At 32.5% G+C, this 22009-nt stretch overlaps 1 protein-coding gene across 1 annotated transcript in view; it reads left to right on the top strand.

Annotated features, from left to right (window-relative positions):
• RyR (Ryanodine receptor) overlaps positions 1-22009 on the top strand; it is a 602377-nt gene that overhangs the window by 266163 nt on the left and 314205 nt on the right. The window contains 3 exon segments of the mRNA XM_089093383.1: positions 385-467; positions 1514-1601; positions 3392-3512. Coding sequence (XP_088949509.1) covers positions 385-467; positions 1514-1601; positions 3392-3512 — 292 coding nt within the window.

Here is a 22009-nt window from a genome sequence, read left to right as displayed (position 1 = left end):
AGAACTACTAAATAACGTATCTACCTTACACTGTAAATGATCTGAAAGTAGATGTTGTTGAGGTGCAAAGTCATTCGTACAAACTGTCACACTGAAGTCGCAAATCTAATATAATATCACTTTCAACATTTTCCTTGTTTTTACACATGCGTTTTTGAATTTGTTGGATTTTTTTAAAACTTGTTACAATCTTTAATAATATACGAAAGTGCATCAGATAATGATTGTTTGACTAATCACATAAACGTGAACACTTTTGTTTGAATCTCCACTTGTTTGAACTAAGGGCAAGTCCTTTCATAAGTAGGTGCAATAAATGCTTTTTGTCAAGATATTCGTTGCCAGAATTTAGTATAAAGTAATGAATATATTCTTTTCTTTTAGGGACACTGCAAGTGAAATGGTAAGAACTCTACTCGTCTATGGATACAACATTGATCCCCCCACTGGGGAACCCCACGAAACTGGTAAGACTTTTAATTACTATTCTCTAGACGAGCTTTATTAGATATACTGTTTAATTGAATAATTTTCTTTTCCTATGTCTTAAAGTTTTCTGTGATTTCTATGAAATTTGTTTGGATATCGTGATTGGAGACTTGCAAAAGTCTTTTTAGACCTATGAATTTAATCCTGCCAGTTTGATATAATAATTTCTTGAAAATTATGTTTTTATTTGAGTATATCGCAGAAAGTATCTGTAGCAAATATTCATAAACTTTTTTTGCTTTTAGATCAAACCATAGATGTAATGGGTTGGGTAGTTAATGGTTTTAACCATAGATGTAATGGGTGGTAATTAACAGATTAGTTTTTGATGTGATAATTGGGTGTTGAAAAAATCTGATAGGTAAAAACAAATTAGTCAATAAACCTGATAGACAATCTCAAAGGTCGTTGAAGATTTTTTTAGACGAAGACGTTTAAAATCACGAATGTGTTTTGGTGTCACGGTTTTATTTGAATTTTTTAGATGGAGCTTTTGCAATGCACATTAGTCAAGTAAATTTTTGTGTATATTTTTTTTTGTATTCTAACTTCTCCTACCTTCCCTAGTAAGACTAAATGGGCGTAGCCCATTTAGTAAGCCTAAATCTTTTTTTTCTAAGAAAAAATGAAAGAAATTAATTAACAATTTTTTGGCTCAAGGGATCAGCTGCCCCCACTCTATTTTGTTTTGTTTTTGTTCTAATAAAAAAAAAGAAAGGTACTCGGTTTGTTTCCTGCGAGATGAGACTGAAGGAAAGTCACCATCTTGCAGTAATCTCTTTTTTATCTTTTTTTTACAAAAAAAAGAATCAATAAAATTTTCAACAATTTTTTTTAATAGAACAGCTTTTAATAAAAAATAACGAATTTCTTTTCTTAAAAAATTCAAAATAAACCGTGGATTATACGTGCGACCAGATAGTTCATTAGAAAGTTAATTGGTTTGTAGCACGTCTTCCAAGGTCGTTTGAAAATGGTGGAATTACTGCAGGAAATTTTGGCTTATATTTAATCAATATTTCAGGCGTCATCACGAATTCAAGTACACCAGGTCAAGCTGAGTTTAGAACTTACAGAGCAGAAAAAACTTATGCTGTCACTTCTGGTAAATGGTATGTTAAAATTTTTGGCATTTTAGTTTGATCTATTCTAAATGCATATTAGTAAGATTACATTTAGACTATGATGACTGTATAGGCAAAATTTGTTCTAAGGAATCCCTGGCCTATCATGAGGTTAACTTTTGTCTTAGAGAAAAAAAAATTAAATAAACCAAACCTATCGTCTGTTTGGCAAATTTTAAGTGAATCTAAGTTTTCTCTTCTACAAATAGGAATAATAACAGTAATAATTTATTTACCCACCATCTGCAAAAGATTATAGTGGAGCAAGGAAAAAGAACGAGGAGAAATTAAACACCAATGAAAAGAAGCACTTATACTTATATTAGAGAATAACATTGTCTATTCAGTATCACGTTTATCAAAGACTTCTCATGGATTCTTGACAAATCTTTGATTCGATTCATAATTCCAGATTTTTTGAGACGGGAATTTTGGTGCCGCTTAGGAATAAACAATAAAAACTTTGCGTATCTAAAATAGCACTTATTTATTTTATCGGTGTCAATTTTGGCAAGTATATTAGACGCACCGGTGAAATAAATAACGTGAGATCAGCACACTGAGCTATAAATTGAAGCAAGCTATTTCCTGGAGTATCGCCCCCGATTTGGAACAAAAGTCCCGTAAGCACGTTTAATGGCGGCGGCTGTGTGTTTCACAATGGTTTTGTCTGGTTTTGAGGAGTGTTTCTGAAATTATTCAGCCGAGGTATTTCAATTCTGGCATAGAAGAGACTGAATGGTTTCCAAAAGTAACACTGCTACTTTTAGCCGTGTTGAAAGTTACAAACTCGCACTTCTTGATATTAATAAAAAGTCTGATAGACTGAAATTCACTTTGCAGTCTATTCAAGTTATCTTGCAAGTCTGCCTTCTATCTGCTGAGAAGAAGGACATCATCGGCGTAAGCTATGTAAGATAAGTCGGTACCGTGAAGTAGAAGAGATGATGAGATGGGTTCTGAATCTTAGAGATTGCATGTTCGAAAATGGCACGACTAAGAACACCATTATCTCACGCCTCTTCTGACTTTAATTGGTTCTTAAACTTTGCCTCTCCATTTGGCAGATACTGTCGAATTTGTTTAGCAAAATTTTATAGTTTTGACGATATTCACACTTACGTCGCTGTGCAATAGAGCATCAAAAAATTGCACGTGATTGATACTATCGAACGCTTTCAATAAATCAATGGTGAATGTATAAAGAGGTGACTTTTTTCTCTCCGAATCCATTAGCATATTTGCTAGTAGTCTATCAACTGGCAACCTCTGGGCAACCAACACCTTTTTTGATTCCAAGCTGGTTATCTTCAAAAAGTCCAGTGTCTAGTTCGTGAAAAGTAGCATATTCAAATACTTTACTCAAAATGCAGGATACACTGATAGATCTGTAAAAGTTACAATCGTTGGGGTCTTTCTCTTTCTTTGCAATCGATATTAATTCCGAAATATAAAATTGTATCCTTTTCTTACACATACATGCTTGAAAAAATTTAAACTGAGGTTGAGTGTGTACGTAGGTATTCCCCTCCCCCGTAAACGACGAATAATGTGGGGAAAATAGTAACAATCGCTAAAAAACCAGCTGTTCAGAAGAGGGATGACGCTCCTGAAGATTTTAACTAAACTTTGCTTCTTTTGGAATTTGATATGTATAAAAACTAAGCCTCAATGTGCTCATTTTCATTATTACTGAGCTACCTTAAATAAGAAAACGCAGCTTCACAGCTGATCCTAAAAAATATCCGCTCGGAATTGAACCTGTGTTTTCTCTCCAGGTACTTTGAATTTGAGGTGCTGACAAACGGACCGATGCGAGTGGGTTGGGCTCGGGCCGACTGTCGTTCAGGACGAATGATAGGTGACGATGAGTATTCGTGGGCCTTCGATGGATACCGAGTAAGTTTTCCTATTTCCTGTTGATTAGATTCAATTGAAAACTCTCTAAATATATTTAGTGTTTAGAGATATTTGTTATTGTTCGATTTTCATACGTTATTTTTCCTGACAGAAGGTTACACGCACTAGTGGATTTCTCTTTCCTGTTTGCTTTTACTAAAAGTAGAGATGGGGGTACCAGCGCAATCCCTCACCCCTGCTGCCACCTACAACTTTTTTTAACACCATATATTGGCACGAGAACCACGTGGTTTATGGTTTTTGTCAATGAGAATTTGAAAAAACAGGAATTTTGTCACATTTATGTATGTTTTCTTGGATGGTTATGTGTGTTGGTCGATTTATTTGATGTTTTTCATGGATGTTTAATGGTTTTTGTCCGTGAGAATTTGAAAAACAGGAACTTTGTCACATTTATGGATGTCAACAGCAATTCATGTCTGTTATATGGTTTTCTCAGTGAGAATTAAAAAACAGGAACTTTGTCACATTTATGGATGTCAACAGCAATTCATGTCTGTTTTATGGTTTTCTCAGTGAGAATGAAAAAACAGGAACTTTCTCACTTGGAAAACCATAAACCACGTGGTCCTGTCACGAGTAGCACCTGTGAATTTGATTTACATAATCGCTAGGGGAAATTATTGATTCACGAAGGGGAGAATTAAGAAACATTAAGGCTTCTTTAATCTTAGGTCTGAGGGATAAACGTTCTTTAGGTCAGAGAGAAAAATTAATATTCTATTTTTAAATAGGGCTTCATTGATCTTTAGTGTCAGGAATTATAATTGACATCACTTGTTATCTTGGAATTATGCGGGAGTCTAAAGAGATAGAAATTCTATTTTTAAATACGGCTTCACGGAGCTTTAAGTCGGAGAGATAAATTGATATTCTAACGAAACCCTAATAGTTTAGCTAGGAAAATTTATGAGATGAAGAGATTAACGTAGGAAAGGGTTTCCTAGAAATTTGAAATGCGTTAGCGCAGAGATGCCAAACAAAAGGAACACGCTGAAATTACGTTTAGGGATTATTTGGGCGAAACCGTTTTATCCATTTTATGGGATTATTTCGGCGAAACAGTTTGAGACATTTTGAAAGAAGATTTTAGGAAAGGTTTTAGAAGTGAATTTGAGGGTGAAACTCTGTGGTCGTTATAATACACAAGTTCCATTTGAACAGTGTTGTGAGGTCCTCTACCCCAACCCCAAAGGGTTCCGATCCCCCACCCCAACCCCGAAGGAAGCCCCCGGTACTCAAAGGTCCCCCAAGCTCTCATAGAGCCCCAACCCTCCAAACACCCTTCTCAGACCCTCAAAGGCCCTCCTCTGGTCCTCAAAGGGCCCCCCGGCCCTCCCAAGGGCATCCCGGCCCCCCAAGGCCCCCCCCGGTCCTCAAAGGTCCCCCCGGCCCCCAAGGCCCCCCCGGCGCCCCAAGGGCTCCCCCGACCCTCAAAGGCCCACCCCGGGGCCCCCAAAGGCACACCGAGCTCCCAAAAGACCACCGGGGTCCCAAAGACCTTCACCCGGTCTCCAAATGTCCCCCAGGCTCTCAACCGGCCCCCAGAACCCCCAAAGGCCCCCCACCGGTCCCCAAAGGTCCCCCAGGCTCCCAAAGGGCACCCCACCCTCCCCTCTCTCTCCTCCCTCCTCCTCACAACCCCCCTCCCCCCCAATCCCCCTCCCCCTCCCCTCCCCCTCCCCCTCCCCTCCCCCTCCCCTCCCCCTCCCCCCCCCTCCCCATTTTTTTAATATTTTTTGTTCATTGAGACACAGAAGGGCACCCTCCCCCAAGGGTCCCCCAAAAACCCACCCCCGGCCCCCCAAAGAGCCCCCGCTCCAATTTTTTAATACATTTTTATGGCTTTATTATATCTTTTCTGAACAAGTTCCATTCATAATGTCATTCCTAAACCCATTTTCCAACCTCAAAGAGTCCCCTCCCCAATTCGTAAATACTTTCTTTAATTTTTTAACATGGTATATTTTTTTTACTTTTTACGTATCTTAAAATGACATGAAATATGATTACGGCTCTACCAATCATACTCTGTGCTTGTTTATGGACACGACGCGGCTTTTCCACTGGTACTCTATGGCAGGTTATCGACACTACCGAGTTTATTGCATGCATTAAATCAGTATTTTTTACGCAGTGGAAGGATCAACACACAATTCATATCTGTAAAAAGTGAAGATGAATTATTCGACGAAAGTATGTGCACATGAAAATATCATTGTCGTGTTGAACGCTGACAAGGAGAAATACCTGAACTATGAAACGAGTGCAAGTGGAGATCTTATTGGCAATGTATGCATACGTTGTCATGCCAGTTAGGAGTTAAATTCCTTTGGTGTACCCAAGAATTTCCATCATGTAAGTGGTGGATATGCGAGAGTAATATTACCAGAGAAATTAGTAGTCAAAGAGAATGCCAACTTAAAAATAATAGTTGATGAAGAGGGACAACTTCTAGCTAATGGTTCTGGTAGCATGTTAGCCGTTGATAGATCTTATCGCAATTCTTCCGGTGTTAGCATTCGAATGAAAGCAAAAGGAAAAAGAAGACATACATACAGCTGCATCAACATCGTAAATCATATCATGTCAATGTGCCAAAACTGCTATCTATGTAAAAATAATGTGACAATAGACAGTGAAATCGCAGGCAGAATAAAAAGGACATTAGCAGACAATATCATCAATGAATGTAAAGATGAATTGACGGAAAGTGAAGCGCAAGTGTACTAATAATGTATAATAATGTATTTAACATATTTTTAAATCAATATTCTACATGTCCTTATTTCATTAAAAATATCTTATGCATTATTTTGTTAAGTATTCATTATTTTTGGGTATGCTAGAACGTCAAACGTTCAGAATATCTATTAAAAAGGTCAGAGATGTAAGAAAAAGAATTTTAGAGATAATGATACTACTAGCAGGCTCAATTATTTATAGAAGATAGAAAAGTTCAAGTTCTCTTCTGAATTTTACCAAAGAACACAATTCAATTCTAATTTAACAAGAGAAAATAAAAAGACTACTATTCACTTTTAATTTCACCAAGACATAAAAAATTTAAAGTTCACTTCTAAATTTTTCCGTAGAAGATAGGAAAAGTTATACTATGATAGTGATTATTTTCCATGAAGATAAAAAGATTCACTTTAATTCAAAATTTTCTTAAATTCAATTCCGACCTTTCTCAAAGAGTCAAATTTAAAGTTCTATTCCAAATATTTTCCCGGAACAAGAAAAGTCCCAAGACATAAAAAATTTAAAGTTCACTTCTAAATTTTTCCGTAGAAGATAAGAAAAGTTATACTTTGATTGTGATTATTTTCTATGAAGATAAAAAATTTCACTTTAATTCTAAATTTTCTTAAATTCAATTCCGACCATTCTCAAAGAGATGGAAAAATTTAAATTTATGTTCCAAATAATTCCCCCGGAAGAAGGAAAGTTCAACTTTGATTCTGAATTTTCTCAATGAAAACGACATAAGTTATTGATCAATTCTGTTTCCCCAAAATAATATAAAATTTTCCACTTCAATTCAGATTTTTCTCAAACAGATGAAAAAATTTAAATATTATTCCAAATTTTTCTTAGAAGACAGAAAAGATCAAGTTATAATATTAATTTTATCAAATAACACAATTCAATTCTAATTTCTCCAGAGAAAATAAAAAGCTTCCTTCACAATTTTAAGTTTACTAAGACATAAAAAATTTTAAGTTCAGTTCTAAATTTTTTCAAAGAAGGTAGGAATAGTTATACTTTGATACTGATTACTTTCTATGAAGATAAAAAGTTTCACTTTAATTCTAAATTTTCTTAAATTCAGTTCCAACCTTTCTCAAAGAGATGAAAAAATTTTAAGTTATGTTCAATATATTTTCTGGGAAGAAGAAAATTTCAACTTCGATTCTGAATTTTCTCAGTTGAAATGAAATATGTTCTTGATCAATTCTATTTTCCCAAAATAATATAAAAATTTTCCACTTCAGTTCAGATTTTTCTCAAAGAGATGAAAAATTTAAAATACTATTCCAAATTTTTCATTGAAGATAGAAAAGTTCAAGTTCTCTTCTAAATTTTACCAACAAACACACTTCAATTCTAATTTCTCCAGAGAAAATAAAAAGCTTCCACTTCAGTTTTAAGTTCACCAAGACATAAGAAATTTAAAGTTCTGTTCTAAATTTTTCTGTAGAAGATAGGAAAAGTTATAGTATGATAGTGATTATTTTCCATGAAGATAAAAAGTTTCACTTTAATTCTAAATTTTGTTAAATTCAGTTCTGACTTTTCACATAGAGATGAAAGAAATTTAAAGTTCTGTTCCAAATTTTTCATAGAATATTGGAAAAATTATACTTTGATCGTGAATATTCAAGTTCTCTTATGAATTTTACCAAAGAACACAATTCAATTCTAATTTCTCCAGAGAAAATAAAAAGCTGCCACTTCAGTTTTAAGTTCGCCATGACATAAAAAATTTAAAGTTCAGTTCTAAATTTCTACATAGAAGATAGAAAAAGTTATAATATGATTGTGATTATTTTCTATGAAGATTAAAAGTTTCACTTCAATTTTAAATTTTCTCAAAGAAGTGAAGAAAAGTTCAACTTCGATTCTGAATTTTCTCAATGAAAATGAAACAAGCTATTGATCATTTCTATTTTACCAAAATAATATAAAAATTTTCCACTTCAGTTTAGATTTTTCTCAAACAGATGAAAAAATTTAAAATACTGTTCCAAATTTTTCATAGATGATAGAAAAGTTCTTGTTCTCTTCTGAATTTTACCAAAGAACATAATTCATTTCTAATTTCTCCAGAGAAAATAAAAAGTTTCCATATCACTTTTAAGTTTACCAAGACATAAAAATTTAAAGTTCAATTCTAAATTTTAACATAGAAGATAGGAAAAGTTATACTATGATTGTGATTATTTTCCATGAAGGTAAAAAGTTTCACTTTAATTCTAAATTTGTTTAAATTCAATTCCGACCTTTCTCAAAGAGATGAAAAAATTTGAAGTTATGTTCCAAATATTTTCCCGGAAAAAGAAAAGTTCAAAAATTTTCTCAAAGAAGTGAAGAAAAGTTCAACTTAGATTCTGAATTTTCTCAATGAAAATGAAATAAGTTATTGATCATTTATATTTTTTCAAAATTATATGAAATCTTCCACTTCAGTTCATTACTTCACAAAGACAAAGAAGTTTAGAGTTCAATTCTAAATTTTTCGGTGGAAGATAGAAAAAATAATACCATACTTGTGAATATTTTCACGGAAGACAAGAAGTTCTAGTTCAATTTAAAATTTTCTCAACGGAGTGCAGAAAAATTCTAGTTCTCTTCGGAATTTTACCAAAGAACACAATTCAATTCTAATTTCACCAGAGAAAATAAAAATCTACCACTTCAGTTCAATATTTCACAATGACATAAAGAAATTTAAAGTTCAATTCTAAATTTTTCGGTGGAAGATAGAAAAAGTAATACCATACCTGTGAATATTTTCTCGAAGAGATGAAAAATTTAAAATACTGTTCCAAATTTTTCACAGAAGATAAAAAAGTTCAAGTTCTCTTCGGAATTTTACCAAAGAACACATTTCAATTCTAATTTTTCCAGAGAAAATAAAAATCTTCCACTTAAGTTCTTTATTTCACAAAGATAAAGAAATTTAGAGTTCAATTATAAAATTTTCGGTGGAAGATAGAAAAAGTAATACCAAACTTGTGAATATTTTCCCGGAAGATAAAAAGTTCTAGTTCAATTTAAAATTTTCTCAACGACGTGAAGAAAAGTTCAAGGTCTTTACTGAATTTTACTAAAGAACACGATTCAATTCTAATTTCACCAGAGAAAATAAAAATCTTCCACTTCAGTTCTTTATTTCACAAAGACTTAAAGAAATTTAAAGTTCAATTCTAAATTTTTCGGTGAAAGATAGAAAAAGTAATATCATACTTGTGAATATTTTCACGGAAGATAAAAATTTCTAGTTCAATTTAAAATTTTCTCAACGAAGTGAAGAAAAGTTCAAGTTCTCTTCTGAACTTTACCAAAGAACACACTTCAATTCTAATTTCTCCAGAGAAAATAAAAATCTTCCACTTCAGTTTTAAGTTTCACAATAAAATATAGAAATTTAAAGTTCTATTCTAAATTTTTGGATGAAAGATAGAAAAAGTAACACTATGATTGTGATTATTTTCCATGAAGATCAAAAGTTTCACTTTATTTATAATTTTTCTTAAATTCAGTTCTGATTTTTCTCAAAGAGATGAAAAATTTAAAGTTCTGTTCCAAACTTTTCATAGAAGATAGAAAAAGTTATACATTGATTGTGAATATCCAACATGAAGATAAGGAAGATAAGGAACTCCACTTTAATTCAGAGCTTTCTCGAAGAAGTGCAAAATGTTCAAGTTCTCTTCTGAATTTTCTTAAAGAAGAGAAAAAAGTTAGCTCAATTCTGAATTTTACCAATTAAAATGAAAAAACCTTCCATTTCAGTTCATAATGTCTCAGACATAAAAAATTTAAAGTTCAGTTCTACTTTTTTCTGTAGAAGATAAGAAAAGTTATACTATGATTGTGATTATTTTCCAGTGAAGATAAAAAGTTTCACTTTAATTCTAATTTTCTTATATTCAGTTCCGATTTTTTGCTAAGAGATGAAAAATTTAAAGTTCAGTTCCAAATTTTTCATATAAGATAGAAAAAGTTCTACATTGATTTTGAATCTTCGACATGAATATAAGGTGCATCACTTTAATTCTGAGTTTTCTCGAAGAAGTGCAAAATGTTCAAGTTCTCTTCTGAATTTTCATAAAGAAGATAAAAAAGTTAGCTCATTTCTGAATTTTACCAATGAAAATGAAAAAAGCTTCCACTTCAGTTCTTAATTTCTCAAAGACATAAAAAATTCAAAGTTCTCTTCTAATTTTTCCAATAAAATAAAAAGGTTACACTTCATTTCTGTTTTTTTCTCAAAGCGATGAAAAATTTAAAGTTCTATTCTAATTTTGGATTAAATTTTAGATCCTTTTTGTTATGAATTTACCCCTCAAATTTTTAAATTAGGAAATGATTGACTCATTCTATTATTAAAAACAATCGTTCAAACTCGTTCATCTAACCTCCAAAACAAAAGGTTAGGTTAGGTATAAATAAATATTAATAAATAAATAGAAACATTTCTACATGTTTAAGTTAGGTTAGGATAGGTTAACTTATCATTAGATCTCATCATAAGTTAAACTAAACTTTTCTGGAGAGTATGGTTAGGTTAGGTTAGGCTAGATTAAGTACGCTTCACTTAGGATAGCTTAGGTTAGGTGAGAGACAGGCAAAAAGTTAGGTGTATGATTAGGTTAGGTTAGGTTAGGTTAGGCTAGGTTAGCCTACGTACGCGCGCGTACGTAGGCTAACCTAGCCTAACCTAACTTAACCTAACCTAACTTAATCTAACCTAACCTAACCTAATCATACACCTAACTTTTTGCCCGTCTCTCACCTAACCTAAGCTATCCTAAGTGAAGCGTACTTAATCTAGCCTAACCTAACCTAACCATACTCGCCAGAAAAGTTTAGTTTAACTTATCAAGAGATCTCAAGATAAGATAACCTAACCTAACCTAACTTAAACATGTAGAAATGTTTCTATTTATTTATTAATATTTATTTATACCTAACCTAACCCATTGTTTTGGAGGTTAGATGAACGAGTTTGAACGATTGTCTTTAATAATAGAAAGAGTCACTCATTTTCTAATTTAAAAATTTGAGGGTTAAATCCATAAGAAAAAGGAGCTAAAATTTAATTTAAAATTAGAATAGAACTTTAAATTTTTCATCTCTTCGAGAAAAAACCAGAACTGAAGTGGAACCTTATTATTTTCTTGGAAAAATTAGAAGAGAACTTTGAATTTTTTATGTCTCTTTGAGAAATTAAGAACTGAAGTGGAAGCTTTTTTCATTTTCATTGGTAAAATTCAGAATTAAGCTAACTTTTTTATCTTCTTTAAGAAAATTCAGAAGAGAACTTGAACATTTTGCACTTCTTCGAGAAAACTCAGAATTAAAGTGTTGCACCTTATCTTCATGTCGAAGATCCAAAATCAATGTATAACTTTTTCTATCTTCTATGAAAAATTTGGAACAGAACTTTAAATTTTTCATCTCTTTGCAAAAAATTGGAATTGAATTTAAGAAAATTTGAATTAAAGTGAAAATTTTTATCTTCACTTGAAAATAATCACAATCATAGTATAACTTTTCCTATCTTTTACAGAAAAATTTAGAACTGAACTTTAAATTTTTTATGTCTTTGAGAAATTATGAACTGAAGTGTAAGTTTTTTTCATTTTCATTGGTAAAATTCAGAATTGAGCTAACTTTTTTCACTTCTTTAAGAAAATTCAGAAGGGAACTTGAACATTTTGCACTTCTTCAAGAAAACTCAGAATTAAAGTGATGCACCTTATCTTCATGTCGAAGATTCAAAATCAATGTATAACTTTTTCTATCTTCTGTGAAAAATTTGGACCAGAACTTTAAATTTTTCATCTCTGCAAAAAATCAGAACTGAATTTAAGAAAACTTGAATTAAAGTGAAACTTTTTATCTTCATGGAAAATAATCACTATCATAGTAAAACTTTTCCTATCTTCTACAGAAAAATTTAGAACTGAACTTTAAATTTTTTATGTCTTTGAGAAATTATGAACTGAAATGGAAGGTTTTTTCATTTTCATTGGTAAAATTCAGAATTGAGCTAACTTTATTCTCTTCTTTAAGAAAATTCAGAATAGAACTTGAACATTATGTACTTATTTGAGAAAGCTCTGAATTAAAGTGGAGTTCCTTATCTTCATGTTGAATATTCACAATCAATATATAACTTTTTCTATCTTTTATGAAAAATTTGGAACAGAACTTTAAATTTTTCATTTCTTTGAGAAAAATCAGAACCGAATTTAATAAAAATTATAAATAAAGTGAAACTTTTGATCTTCATGGAAAATAATCACAATCATAGTGTTACTTTTTCTATCTTTCATCTAAAAATTTAGAATATAACTTTAAATTTCTTTATTTTATTGTGGAACTTAAAACTGAAGTGGAAGATTTTTATTTTCTCTGGAGAAATTAGAATTGAAGTGTGTTCTTTGGTAAATTTCAGAAGAGAACTTGAACTTTTCTTCACTTCGTTGAGAAAATTTTAAATTGAACTAGAACTTTTTATCTTCCGTGAAAATATTCACAAGTATGATATTACTTTTTCTATCTTTCACCGAAAAATTTAGAATTGAACTTTAAATTTCTTTAAATCTTTGTGAAATAAAGAACTGAAGTGGAAGATTTTTATTTTCTCTGGTGAAATTAGAATTGAATTGTGTTCTTTAGTAAAATTCAGAAGAGAACTTGAACTTTTCTTCACTTCGTTGAGAAAATTGTAAATTGAACTAGAACTTTTTATCTTCCGGGAAAATATTCACAAGTTTTGTATCACTTTTTCTATCTTCAACCGAAAAATTTAGAATTGAACTTTAAATTTCTTTATGTCTTTGTGAAATAAAGAACTTAAGTGAAAGATTTTTATTTTCTCTGGAGAAATTAGAATTGAATTGTGTTCTTTGGTAAAATTCCGAAGAGAACTTGAACTTTTTTATCTTCTGTGAAAAATTTGGAACAGTATTTGAAATTTTTCATCTCTTCGAGAAAATATTCACAGGTATGGTATTACTTTTTCTATCTTCCACCGAAAAATTTAGAAATGAGCTTTAAATTTCTTTATGTCATTGTGAAATATTGAACTGAAGTGGTAAATTTTTATTTTCTGTGGAGAAATTAGAATTGAATTGTGTTCTTTGGTAAAATTCAGAAGGGAACTAGAATTTTTCTGCACTCCGTTAAGAAAATTTTAAATTGAACTAGAACTTCTTGTCTTCCTGGACAATAATCACAAGTATGGTATTACTTTTTCTAGCTTCCACCTAAAAAATTAGAATTTAACTCTAAACTCATATATGTCTTTGTGAAGTAATGAACTGAAGTGGAAGATTTCATATTATTTTGGAAAAATAGAAATGATCAATAACAGATATCATTTTCATGGAGAAAATTCAGAATCAAAGTTGAACTTTTCTTCACATCTTTGAGAAAATTTTTGAACTTTACTCCGTCTTGGAAAATATATAGAACATAACTTCAAATTTTTTCAACTCTTTGAGAAACGTCTGAATTGAACTTAAACATATTCATAATTAAAGTAAAACCTTTTACCGTCACTGAAAATAATCAAACTCATAGTATAAATTTTAGTATCTTTTATGTTAAAATTTAGAATTGAACTTAAAATTTTTATGTCTTGGTAAACTTAAAAGTGATATGGAAACTTTTTATTTTCTCTGGAGAAATTAGAAATGAATTATGTTCTTTGGTAAAATTCAGAAGAGAACAAGAACTTTTCTATCTTCTATGAAAAATTTGGAACAGTATTTTAAATTTTTTCATCTGTTTGAGAAAAATCTGAACTGAAGTGGAAAATTTTTATACTATTTTGGGAAAATAGAAATGATCAATAACTTATTTCATTTTCATTGAGAAAATTCAGAATCGAAGTTGAACTTTTCTTCACTTCTTTGAGAAAATTTAAAATTGAAGTGAAACTTTTAATCTTCATAGAAAATAATCACAATCATATTATAACTTTTCCTATCTTCTATGTAGAAATTTAGAACTGAACTTTAAATTTTTTATGTCATGGCGAACTTAAAACTGAAGTGGCAGCTTTTTATTTTCTCTGGAGAAATTAGAATTGTATTGTGTTCTTTGGTAAAATTCAGAAGAGAACTTGAATATTCACGATCAAAGTATAACTTTTCCAATATTCTAAGAAAAATTTGGAACAGAACTTTAAATTTCTTTCATCTCTATGTGAAAAGTTGGAACTGAATTTAAGAAAATTTAGAATAAAAGTGAAACTTTTTATCTTCATGAAAAATAATCACTATCATACTATAACTTTTCCTATCTTCTACAGAAAAATTTAGAACAGAACTTTAAATTTTTTATGTCTTGGTGAACTTAAAACTGAATTGGAAGCTTTTTATTTTCTCTGGAGAAATTAGAATTTAATTGTGTTTGTTGGTAAAATTCAGAAGAGAACTTGAACTTTTCTATCTTCTATGAAAAATTTGGAATAGTATTTTAAATTTTTCATCTCTTTAAGAAAAATCTGAACTGAAGTGAAAACTTTTTATATTATTTTGGGAAAATAGAATTGATCAATAACTTATTTCATTTTCACTGAGAAAATTCAGAATCGAAGTTGAACTTTTCTTCTTCCGAGAAAATATATTGAACAGAACTTTAAATTTTTTCATCTCTTTGAGAAAGGTCCAAACTGAATTTAAGAAAATTTAGAATTAAAGTGAAACTTTTTACCTTCATAAAAAGTAATCAGTATCATAGTATAACTATTCCTATCTTCTATGGAAAAATTTATAACTGAACTTTAAATTTTTTATGTCTTGGTAAACTTAAAACTGTAATGGAAGCTTTTTATTTTCTCTGGAGAAATTAGAATTGAATTGTGTTCTTTGATAAAATTCAGATTAGAACTTGATCTTTTCTATCTTCTAAGAAAAATTTGGAACAATATTTAAATTTTTTCATCTCTTTGAGAAAAATCTGAATTGAAGTGTAAAATTTTATATTATTTTGAGAAAATAGAATTGATCAATAACTTATGTCGTTTTCATTGAGAAAATTCAGAATCGAAGTTGAACTTTTCTTCTTCCGGGGGAAATATTTGGAACAGAGCTTTAAATTTTTTCATCTCTTTGAGAATGGTCGGAATTGAATTTAAGAAAATTTAGAATTAAAGTGAAATTTTTAATCTTCATAGAAAATAATCACAATCACAGTATAACTTTTCCTATCTTCTACGGAAAAATTTAGAAGTGAACTTTAAATTTTTTATGTCTTGGGACTTTTCTTGTTCCGGGAAAATATTTGGAATAGAACTTTGAATTTGACTCTTTGAGAAAGGTCGGAATTGAATTTAAGAAAATTTTGAATTAAAGTGAAACTTTTTATCTTCATGGAAAATAATCACTATCATAGTATAACTTTTTCTATCTTCTACGGAAAAATTTAGAAGTGAACTTTAAATTGTTTATGTCTTGGTGAACTTAAAAGTGAAGAGTAAGCTTTTTATTTTCTCTGGTGAAATTAGAATTGAATTGTGTTCTTTGGTAAAATTCAGAAGAGAACTTGAACTTTTTTATCTTCTATGAAAAATTGAGCCTGCTAGTAGTATCATTATCTCTAAAATTATTTTTCTTACATCTCTGACCTTTTTAATAGATATTCTGAACGATTGACGTTCTAGCATACCCTAAAAATAATGAACACTTAACAAAATAATGCATAAGATATTTTTAATGAAATAAGGACATGTAGAATATTGATATAAAAATATGTTAAATACATTATTATACATTATTAGTACACTTGCGCTTCACTCTCCGTCAATTCATCTTTATATTCATTGATGATATTGTCTGCTAATGTCCTTTTTATTCCGCCTGCGATTTCACTGTCTATTGTCACATTATTTTTACATAGATAGCAGTTTTGGCACATTGACATGATATGATTTATGATGTTGATGCAGCTGTATGCTTGTCTTCTTTTTCCTTTTGCTTTCATTCGAATGCTAACACCGGAAGAATTGCGATAAGATCTATCAACGGCTAACATGCTACCAGAACCATTAGCTAGAAGTTGTCCCTCTTCATCAACTATTATTTTTAAGTTGGCATTCTCTTTGACTACTAATTTCTCTGGTAATGTTACTCTCGCATATCCACCACTTGCATGATGGAAATTCTTGGGTACACCAAAGGAATTTAACTCCTCACTGGCATGACAACGTATGCATACATTGCCAATAAGATCTCCACTTGAACTCGTTTCATAGTTCAGGTATTTCTCCTTGTCAGCGTTCAACACGACAATGATTTTTTCATGTGCACATACTTTCGTCGAATAATTCATCTTCACTTTTTACAGATATGAATTGTGCGTTGATCCTTCCACTGCGTAAAAAATACTGATTTAATGCATGCAATAAACTCGGTAGTGTCGATAACCTGCCATAGAGTACCAGTGGAAAAGCCGCGTCGTGTCCATGAACAAGCACAGAGTATGACTGGTAGAGCCGTAAGCATATTTCATGTCATTTTAAGATACGTAAAAAGTAAAAAAAATATACCATGTTAAAAAATTAAAGAAAGTATTTACGAATTGGGTAGGGGACTCTTTGAGGTTGGAAAATGGGTTTAGGAATGACATTATGAATGAACTTGTTCATAAAAGATATAATAAAGCCATAAAAAAGTATTTAAAAAATGGAGAGGGGACTCTTTGGGGGGCCTGGGGAGGGTGTTTGGGGGACCCTTGGGGGAGGGTGCCCTTCTGTGTCTCAATGCACAAAAAATATTAAAAAAATGGGGAGGGGGAGGGGGAGAGGGGAGGGGAGGGGGGTTGTGAGGAGGAGGGAGGAGAGGGATGGGAGGGTGGGGTGCCCTTTGGGAGCCTGGGGGACCTTTGGGGACCGGTGGGGGGCCTTTGGGGGTCCTGGGGGCCGGTTGAGAGCCTGGGGGACATTTGGAGACCGGGTGAAGGTCTTTGGGACCCCGGTGGTCTTTTGGGAGCTCGGTGTACCTTTGGGGGCCCTGGGGTGGGCCTTTGAGGGTCTGGGGAGCCCTTTGGGAGCCTGGGGGGCCTTTGGGGACCGGGGGATCGTTGAGGACCGGGGGGCGGGCCTTGGGGGTCGGGGGTGCCCTTTGGGGGTCCGGGGGGCCCTTTGAGGACCAGAGGAGGGCCTTTGAGGGTCTGAGGAGGGCGTTTGGAGGGTTGGGGCTCTATGGGAGCTTGGGGGACCTTTGAGTACCGGGGGCTTCCTTCGGGGTTGGGGTAGGAGGATTGAAACCCTTTGGGGTTGGGGTAGAGGACCTCACAACACTGTTCAAATGGAACTTGTGTATTATAACGACCACAGAGTTTCACCCTCAAATTCACTTCTAAAACCTTTCCTAAAATCTTCTTTCAAAATGTCTCAAACTGTTTCGCCGAAATAATCCCATAAAATGGATAAAACGGTTTCGCCCAAATAATCCCTAAACGTAATTTCAGCGTGTTCCTTTTGTTTGGCATCTCTGCGCTAACGCATTTCAAATTTCTAGGAAACCCTTTCCTACGTTAATCTCTTCATCTCATAAATTTTCCTAGCTAAACTATTAGGGTTTCGTTAGAATATCAATTTATCTCTCCGACTTAAAGCTCCGTGAAGCCGTATTTAAAAATAGAATTTCTATCTCTTTAGACTCCCGCATAATTCCAAGATAACAAGTGATGTCAATTATAATTCCTGACACTAAAGATCAATGAAGCCCTATTTAAAAATAGAATATTAATTTTTCTCTCTGACCTAAAGAACGTTTATCCCTCAGACCTAAGATTAAAGAAGCCTTAATGTTTCTTAATTCTCCCCTTCGTGAATCAATAATTTCCCCTAGCGATTATGTAAATCAAGTTCACAGGTGCTACTCGTGACAGGACCACGGGGTTTTTGGTTTTGCAAGTGTGACAGTTACTGTTTTTTCATTCTCAGTGAGAAAACCATAAAACAGACATGAATTGCTGTTGACATCCATAAATGTGACAAAGTTCCTGTTTTTTCATTCTCAGTGAGAAAACCATAAAACAGACATGAATTGCTGATGACATCCATTTCTGTTAAAAAGCCCCTGTTTTTCAAATTCTCACTGAAAAAAAACATTAAAAATCCATGGCGAACAAAAAATAAATCGAACAACACACATAACCATCCAAGACATCATACATAAAAGTGAGACAATTCATGTTTTTCAAGTTCTTATTGACAAAAACCATAAACCACGTGGTTCTCGTGCCAATATATGGTGTTAAAAAAAGTTGTAGGTGGCAGCAGGGGTGAGGGATTGCGCTGGTACCCCCATCTCTACTACTAAATAGTAAAATAATAATAGTAAAAAGAAACCTGTCATAGATGGAATAAAATGTATGATAATTTTTATTAAGTTTAGCACCTAAAACTTTCTGTTTTATCTTTTTAGTCTTAACTTTAAGCGTCAAGAAGAAATCACAAAAAAAAAAAAAAAAAAAAAAATGACCCAATTACAAAAAGTCAAAACCGTTATTCTGTGTGGTAAGTTGGAAAGTTGTAAAGTAAGTTTTAGTTCCAGAGAGTTGTAAAGTGGGGCTTTCCAGCCTTTCGAGGCTTTTGGACTGTTCAGAGCTAGAATATTTGCCGAAACCTCCACTAAAAACTTCCGTAACATGTACCGGGAACACAAAAAGAAATTCAATTTCAATTAAAAAAAAGTTCTCATATAAATATGAAGCGTAAAGCAATATTTCATAAAGATAAAACAAAAAAGAATAATCAGTATGTTTAAATTTTGAAATAAGTATTTATATTATATTTCATTCAAATAAAATAAAAATAAAGAAAGGTTATGTTTTACACGCATTAAAATTTCTTGCCGTTTTGAAGGAAGTACCAAGAAACAGGTTTGGATTAGATCTTTAAGGAAGTGTCTCTGGTAAGTGGAATATGAAACAAAAATTATCTATGAAGAGATAAGGCTTATTAAAAGTTCACAGTACAACAAAGCTACCTTCTGTAAAAATACTATCTGGTGATTAAAAATTATTTGGTTGTAACCTAACCTGATTTTCATTTTTTTTTTTTTTTTTTTTTTTTTTTTTTTTTACGTTGACACTTTTCCGTTTAGAAGAAGCAGAAGACGAAAGGACATAGAGACGATGGCTCCCTCTTAATTCCGGGAATACCGCTAAGAGGGGATCTAAAATAAAAAGAGAACTTGAATGCTCTAAAATTTTAGCTAAGAAGTCCATTTACATATAATCTAGGGTAACTGCCGTTCATAAGGCTAGTTAAATCAAAGTGTGCTCACTCAGAGATCCACCAATTCCTACGAGAATCAGAACCTTTCTGTGATATTTTTGAAATATGTTCTTAGTGCGCTTTGATTTTGGACCTGCATAAAGCAATAATAACATCAGATCAGTAATCAATAAGCTTAAGAATATTTAAATGCTGTCTTTGCTGAAAATCAAACACTATTTATAAAATATGTATTAATGTTTTTTTTTAAATATTCACAAATACTTAATTACCAGCTTTGATGACACAAACATAAATTGTTAAATATGCACCTAATATGTTACGAATTTGGATCTCTATATTTGATGTTAGCCTTAGATTCTTAATCAACGTATGCTAAATATGCAAAAGTAAAGTGAAATGTTTCTGTTGGGTTTTTATTAGAATCTTCGTGCGCCAGTTTTAAGTATTAGCATTAACAGGCATTGTCACACCCCCCCTTTAACCTTATTTAGTTTAGTACTAACGTTGAAAGTTATACTCTATGCCAAAGCTAATGTACTAAATGCAGTGATGCTAATTTAGCTAAGTGCATGTAAAGAAACCGTGAAAATTTTATCGCTCCTTTTTAATTGTAATATCATTCCTAAATGTGTTTTAGCTTTATTATTATAGCGTAAATTTTTCTTGACTTCTAATGCTAAGTCTTAACTACAGTTGAAGCAAAAAGATCAGCCTAGTAAGCACTTAAGACAGAAAATTATTTAAGTAAAGCAAACATAATATGTAAAGATACAAATTTGAAAGTAACTTGAATTGTATGGACTTGTGAGGCACGTAAAAAGGCTATTGGCAAAGTATTTTGAAGTTGGGTTTTATTCATGTGTGACACACGAAACTGGGCCTACAAATTTTAATTTCCGATTGGCTTAAACCTACACAGTATGTATACAGGGACTAGGTATCTGTGATCAATGAAGACCACATATTTGAAATTAATTTGTTGTTTGTATTAATGATACCCATTATTTGATTGAAATGGTGGATTAAGATGGGTGTATGTTCAATCTAGGATCTAAAAGATGGCTTCAGTCCTCTATTCAGACCAATTATATTCGGGTTTCAAACATTATGAATGAAAAGCCTTCTCTTTATTCACACCAAATTTTATACCATTCATCCATTCCAAAAATGATGCAAAATTATTGCACAATTATACGTGTGGTCGAACACTTTGACTGAGTATTGAAATTTTGCAAAAAAAAAAAATTACAAATCAAATTTTAGTCCTTAAGCATAAAAAAAAAATCTACTAATATTCCTATATGTAGCCAATTATAAAACTAGGTCAATTAAAAACGGACGGAAATTAAATAATTAAAAAAAAAGTCATACTAGAAATAAAAACTAGATGAAATAAAGTCATAATGATTCAAACATAATACGAAAGGAAATTATTTTTTTTCAGTGAAGACATAATTTTTCACAAAAAAAAACAACAAAAGAAAGCATGAAGCCCAGTAACCTGGGTGTTTATTGCCACTCCAAAAAAAACTATTAATTTACATCAGTGCATTCGGGTTCCCATTTCATAACAAAATAAAAATCTATAAAACATATAGAACATATAGAACTACTTGAGAAAAAAAATTCATAAATCTGCAGGCAATGGTGCCTCAACTGCTCACGGAAGCCAGACCGTTCAACAATTTCCCTAATAGAAGATGGCGTCTGATACCACTGCCCCGGAAGAATATGACGAGAATACTATGGATGAGTAAATGAATCCTAAAACTTGTATCTGCTAAAAGAGTAGATACAATAGTTCTCCAGTTAACCCGGTCTTGAGCTGCTGCGGGTGCATCTTCAGGTCTTATTCTTGCCTTGCTGAGGAAAGGATGTAGACTATCGGACCATCTTGCTCTTGGGCAACAGGGTGGTCGTTTCCTTCCAGCGGCCACAGGGTTGAAATAATATACAATGCGACAAGGGGTTTCTGCTGAGTTTCGGATGAAATGGCCATACCATCTCAGTGTACGCTGCACAACATGGAAGAAGAATAAGGAATATGCACTGTACGGGACAAGAGGTTGGTGTTACTGATAAAGTCGTACCATAGAAATACCACTATCTTTCGGAGTCTTTTTGCTTTGGATTATATCCAGCCTTCTCAACGTCATAGTGGTTGCTGGCAAGCTTCTGTGCTATATAGTAGGACTGAGCCGACAGATGCGTTAAATATCTGCATCTTTCTAAGACGGCTGATAAGGGGGTTGTGCCATATGTTATTGAGTCTCCCTAGGATGGAAGTTGCGTTAGCGATTCTCGCGTTGGCTTCGCTTTCGACTGATTCATCATTTGACAGAATGGAGCCAAGGTACGTGAAATCCTTCACGACTGCTATTTGATTTTGGCATACTTCGACTGTAAGAAGGTGTTGTTGAGATAATTGTGAATCGATGAACATAATCTGTGTGTTGCTCCGGCCATTATTGAGCCCAAC

This window comes from Artemia sp. Qi Xiang Cuo, chromosome 8 (genome assembly GCF_049724085.1).
Source record: "Artemia sp. Qi Xiang Cuo chromosome 8, ASM4972408v1, whole genome shotgun sequence".
Lineage (NCBI taxonomy): Eukaryota > Metazoa > Arthropoda > Branchiopoda > Anostraca > Artemiidae > Artemia > Artemia sp. Qi Xiang Cuo.
This window is presented reverse-complemented; position numbering and strand designations above follow the sequence as displayed.